This window comes from Priapulus caudatus, unplaced genomic scaffold (assembly GCF_000485595.1).
Source record: "Priapulus caudatus unplaced genomic scaffold, Priapulus_caudatus-5.0.1 Scaffold372, whole genome shotgun sequence".
Lineage (NCBI taxonomy): Eukaryota > Metazoa > Priapulida > Priapulimorpha > Priapulimorphida > Priapulidae > Priapulus > Priapulus caudatus.
Genome location: NW_014577433.1, coordinates 184,925 through 190,660, shown reverse-complemented (window position 1 = coordinate 190,660; position 5,736 = coordinate 184,925). Strand labels below are relative to the sequence as shown.

General features: G+C 50.2%; 1 protein-coding gene across 2 annotated transcripts in view; it reads right to left on the bottom strand.

The window, feature by feature from the left end:
- LOC106809650 overlaps positions 1-5,736 on the bottom strand; it is a 48,198-nt gene extending 42,462 nt beyond the window's left edge. Inside the window, exons 1-3 of one of the 2 annotated variants that reach the window (XM_014812816.1) lie at positions 5,570-5,736; positions 4,672-4,763; positions 1,367-3,544 (exon numbers count right to left, since the gene is read on the bottom strand). In XM_014812816.1, coding sequence (XP_014668302.1) covers positions 1,367-3,050 — 1,684 coding nt within the window. In that variant the 5' untranslated portion in view covers positions 3,051-3,544; positions 4,672-4,763; positions 5,570-5,736. The remainder of the gene's footprint in view (positions 1-1,366; positions 3,545-4,671; positions 4,764-5,569) is intronic. The other variant, XM_014812815.1, reaches the window with a different exon arrangement.

Sequence of the window (5,736 nt, the reverse complement as noted above, 5' to 3'; positions counted from 1 at the left end):
CAACGGCCCGGAAACACGGCGATCGCGGGTGAGCTTTCAACAGCGTGCGTGCATGTGTGCGTGCATGCGCGAGCGTACGTGTGCGTATGCTACGTGTGTTTGTATGCACATTCAAGCGGGCGTTTATGCACACGTGAAAGTGTGTGCCGCAACGCGCGCGCGTACCACCCACACACACACGCGCGCGCGCGCGCGCGCACACACACACACACACACACACACACACACACACACACACACACACACACACACAGATATATATATATATATACGATGTCAGCAATGACGTGACGACGGTACACTGACGTCGGAAAAGTAAACTTATATAGGTCAGCGCTGACGACAGACCTAAATCGAGCGGCCGCCCACAGCGAGCGGTATTAGACAATGGCGCGCCTTCACGCCATCCTGCCGCGGTTATTCACTACAAGCGGGGCGTTCTCCGTCAAACCTCTGCGCCGCGCACCGACGAAACTATACCAGCATACACCCGCGCAATTAAGGCTGCGCCGAGATTGAAACAGATGTCACGGAGAAGTGTAGAGAGAGAGCGAGGACAGCGCGCGAGGGCGTGCCTAGCGACAAATCGATATCTGATCGCCGAAAAGTAGGCGGCCGGATTTTGCCGTTACATGGCCTGAGAGCAAATAGGTAGAAATATTGTCTCCGTCTGACAGTTAGTGTCAATCGTAGGCCCGGATGCGACTGTCCGCGTGTGCGTGCTCGCGCGTGCGCGTATACGTGTGTGCACGCGTACATGTGTTAATATGGACGGCGTGGAACAATACTTAAACGCTTGTCAATAGTAAAAAAATTAATAAATATTCAAAATGATACCATATTCTAAAACAAATATTGCTACATTACACATGTGGGCGCTACCGTTTACGCGTTCGCGTTCAGCATGTTTTTACGGACAGCAAACGATCCACTGCCACAGGGCGAACGCGAAAACGTGACTGTAATCACGGGTGTTAACGAAAACACCAGTCTACAGCTATATAATGTGAGCTGACATTATTCACGGCAAGGGGAAATTGTGTCGACATAGTTTGATTCAATGCATCCACAATTTTAAATTACAATAATTGACGTACCTTTTTACGTTTTATATTTCCACATGAGCAAATTTAACTTGCAAATGGAAGAGAAAATTGGACACTTTTAGTAACGTGTGTGCGTACAGAAGGCGATATAATATACAATCATATATAGAGAGAGAGAACGAGAGAGAGAGAGAGAGAGAGAGAGAGAGAGAGAGAGAGAGAGAGTGTGTGAGAGAGATGAGTTGTAGGGATGAAAGAGAGTCTCTATAGAAAATAACAAAAAAGACTCGATAGCGGCTATATAAGGAGCAAGTTCTCACCTATGTCGCACTCGTCCTCGCGTCTCTCCTCTCGTATTTCAACCAGCGTGCCTCGGATCACCATGTTCAGATCTCTGAAACCCGGATCGGAGAAGTTCTTGCGCTTCGCACCGCCCCGCCTCGTCGTCCTCTCGCCACAGTCCATGCCGTAGTCGGCGAGGTGGTCAAGGCTAAAGGCCATGGACAGCGGCGTCGCGTCGGCAATATCCGAGTACACTGGATCGGTTTCGATCGGATCCGTATTCGTCGTCGAGGTCGTGTAGAGACTTGCCCACGGCCTGTACGCGTCGTCACCCGGCCTTGACGACGCCTTCCTGTCGCTAGTATCCTCGATGTCGATGTAGATGTCGTCGTCGTCGCTGTCCGGATTGCGCGTCATGTGCTGCGACGCTGTCGTATCGAATCCCTCGTCGATATCGCAGTAGTCGACGTTGTCCGAGTCCGACTCGGACGTCGGCTGGAGGCCGTCGTGCGTGCCGACCGTCTCATAGTGGTCGTCGACGTATCCCGGGTAGTAGCCGACGGCGGCGACATTCGTGTGCGTCGGCGGCGAAACGACGCTGTCGTCCGTCGGCGGTATCGCAGACAGCGCGCTTCCGTCGTCGTTGTCGTCGTCGGCTGTGAGGCCGAGTGCGCTCGAGAATGAGGTGACGTCATCGTAATCGACGTTGACAACGGTCACACTGTGGTAGGTGCTGTCGACACTGCTACCGTCCTCACACGCGGGGGGAAGGGCCGGGGAATCATCCGGGGGTTCATCCGGGATAGGCGCTTCTGTAATATGATCATCGTGGAAGAGGTCAACTCTCTCGGATTCACGGGAAGGGAGACACGCGATCTTCACATCGCCAGAAACGACTTCACGAAATTCTTCTGATTTGCCGACGGCGAGCGACATACCGTCGCGTTTACCGTCGTCTACTTTCCCGTCACACGTCATTTCCGCCAGTATCTCTCCGTACAAGTCCCACGACTTGGCGTCATCTGCCGTCCCCTTCTGAGCCGGAGCGCACAGCTTCCTCCTGGGTTTAGGTACTGGAGTTACGTCGGCGGAATTCGTCTCGCCGACGGACAGCTCCTCGGCGTCGACAGGCAGAAGCACGTCGTCGCCGCGCGACGCCTCGACGGAAGCGTCGGCTGCCGGTTCCGCTGCCGGCGGGCCGTGGCCGTAGCCTGTCGGCGAGACCTCGCATTTCTGGTAGCAGCAGAGCATGGCTTGCTCCTTCTGGATGCGGACGGGATGCTGCGGATCTCGTCGGTCGGTGATGCTGAGTAGCGAGTGAATGCACGAGGCGACGTTGCCACGCGGGATGCTCGCGATCTCGCTGCGACGCTCGGCGCTGGCCGCCGACCCCACCGACGGCTCTCTCTCGCCGCAGGTCTCTCTCTTGCCGCCGACCTCGGGCTTCCTCTTCCTGCCGCTCTGCCGCCGTGCTGTGCTCCTTCGTGCGAAGCCGTTGCGAGCTCTGAAACTAAGTCTGGACGCGAGATGCTTCGGTTTCGGCAGAACGGCCGGTGCCTTCGTTCTAGTTACGCCCGTCGACAGCCTTTGTGCGCCACCTAATAAATGTCTGGGTTTTGGCAACACGATGGGTTTACGATCGCCTCGCGAAGACTTCGCTGCCTGCGGGCCCGCCGACGTCGTGTTTAATGAGGGCAGCGTGGTCGGTAAGCACTGGCTCATAGCTGCTGCATGATGGCGCTCGCTTTCACGTGCAGGTGTAACGACCTAAGACGCTGTTGATCTACGCGTCCTCACCCCAGCACACCTGCGCCCCTTCTGCCACCAGTCGTCATCTCACGCGCGCAGCTCCGGTATCGGCGCAGACTCTCGGCGCGCTTGCTCTGCCCCCTGACCTCCTTTGGTAAGTCAACTGTTTCACCGTGTTCACCTAGCGTGACTTTTTTTTTCGCTCACTCGCTTTTATCATACAGCGGCAAGCACGGATCTGGCTCTTCTAGAATGGCCTAAAGGAGCGCAGTCTGCAGTACCTGCATACGCTTAGCCGTTTGATCGACTAACACGTGCATTTCGATAGACCCGGGTCTAGCCGAGCGATGGTTAGCTGCTGAGATAGACCTTATTATATTTTCGTCTCACAGAGTTTTATTAGACATCAAGGGCAAAGGTTCGGTTTACCCACACCATCATCGCCCTTGAATTCTAGATGATATAACCTATAATGCAAAAGGGAAAAAATCAGCTACGTCACCAATAAATTTATATGCTAGTAACATATATCATGCGCAAACCACCGAGGCGTACATACTGTATACTTGGTATAGTTAGACATCGTAGGTGTACTGAATACAGGTTTTCATGAGGCTTACTAAGGGAACGCTTGCAAATGCGAGCAGTTATGGTCATGAAAAAGTCCACCTCACGTAAAGCAACGTGTAACTAGTAGTCAGGATCTGTGATCTTATCTGCTAAAGATGCATGACACTACGTATTGTCATAAAAAACTTGCTGCAGATTCAATCTTGGATTTCAGACACGTGATTGATACGCGCACATGATCCACATTCAGAACACGATCAAGGAAATAGAATAACGCCGGAAAAGAAGTGGAACGCTGTCTTTATGGGGAAAGTCACTTAGCATCCTCTGGCTCGTGTATTGGGCAGTCAGACGCTTGTAGGAACAACAATGAGTGTTAGACTGACTACGCTGACATGGCCCCCCACAACAACGGCCCGGAAACACGGCGATCGCGGGTGAGCTTTCAACAGCGTGCGTGCATGTGTGCGTGCATGCGCGAGCGTACGTGTGCGTATGCTACGTGTGTTTATGCACATTCAAGCGGGCGTTTATGCACACGTGAAAGTGTGTGCCGCAACGCGCGCGCGTACCACACACACACATACTGTGTGAGTGTATCAGTGCATCTATGCGCGTTTACACAGTTACACTATGAGTTTGAGAGGCTGAGATTTCAGTGCTGCACGCGCACTGATGGTGTTATAGCAGCGGATCGTGACCGATAGGGGGCGCATTACGACGCAGGCGTTTCCTCTGCGAGACAAACGAAACGCAGTCTTGACAGTGGTGGGCGGGTTTGTAAAGCGAAGCAAGCTGATAATGAGGGCAGCATAGATATATGCGCTTGGCAGGGTACATTCATCACAAGTAAATAGTAGGCCATATCAATGACATTTAGGCTATTATTTACCCGCGTATATATCTATATATCTCTAACATCAGGGCACGAGTGCCCTCATATTGCCATTGAACGAAGAGCCTCAACAATTATATATATATATACTCTAGTGTAACAAATCATATTCGAGTTCGCAGCGTCCACCTTTGTTAATCAGTAATAGATTTATGCAGCGATGACAGCATAACATACTGTAGGTGTTGAACAACAGTAGAGGGCGTCCATAGGCGGCAGGCCTGAATAAGCATCGAATAGAAATTAATTACAAATACTCACACTGTTACTGCACTTACAAAACATACACTTTATTCATGTTAAATAACTACAGATTCATGCTCTATGCTCCGCTCGAAACTTTTGCCAGTTCTATAACGCGAATTTCTGCAAAGTTGTCTGAACACATTTCATACACAAAAATCACCAGCCGGTCGCTGCGGCTACGCCACCTGACGGAATGTCACGAGTACACAACAAGACCAATTTTTACTTCTAATGCTTTCTAGACGTCCACGAGGCATCTAACTTGCGTGCATGATGCAAATTATTGCAATCTAGTGCCGAATTTCAGCGGAAAAAAACGCCAAAAAAGGCATTTTCTAGAGACGAAATAGTGCAACACCTCCTTTATTGCGTACGTTCCTTATGAGTGAGCATTGTGCACTTTACAGTTGGTGCCGAGTGCCATAGTGCAGAACATTTGTGATACTAGATAATTAACTGACGGCGCAAGGCATAGCATATATATATATATATACGTGTATAGCGCAAATATGTCATGCCTTGCGCCGTAAACGAAATAACTATATATATAGATATTCAAATTTTCAGTTATCCACTAGTAGGCCTATATTTGCATACGCATATTATTCGGTTATTCCCACAGAGAGATTATTCACGCAGTCAGTAAATTAACGACCTTTATTTATGCCAATAATACGTATACTTTATATACTCACGTACGTATAGATATGCAATTAACGCACGTATTCACGTACGTATATTATGAGTTAATTTATTGTTATATAGGTATTTGCGCACTTACCGATATTTGCAGCAACCGCGGATGTTTTCAAAGGCACAAATAGTATATTGTATATTACGGGTATCCTATGCTGCTGCTAGCGTTAACACGCATTGGGTTGGTTTGAACTCTATACTCGTTAATGTTATATGTCAGTGGAGACGCACGAACAGAAGTGGACCGGACAC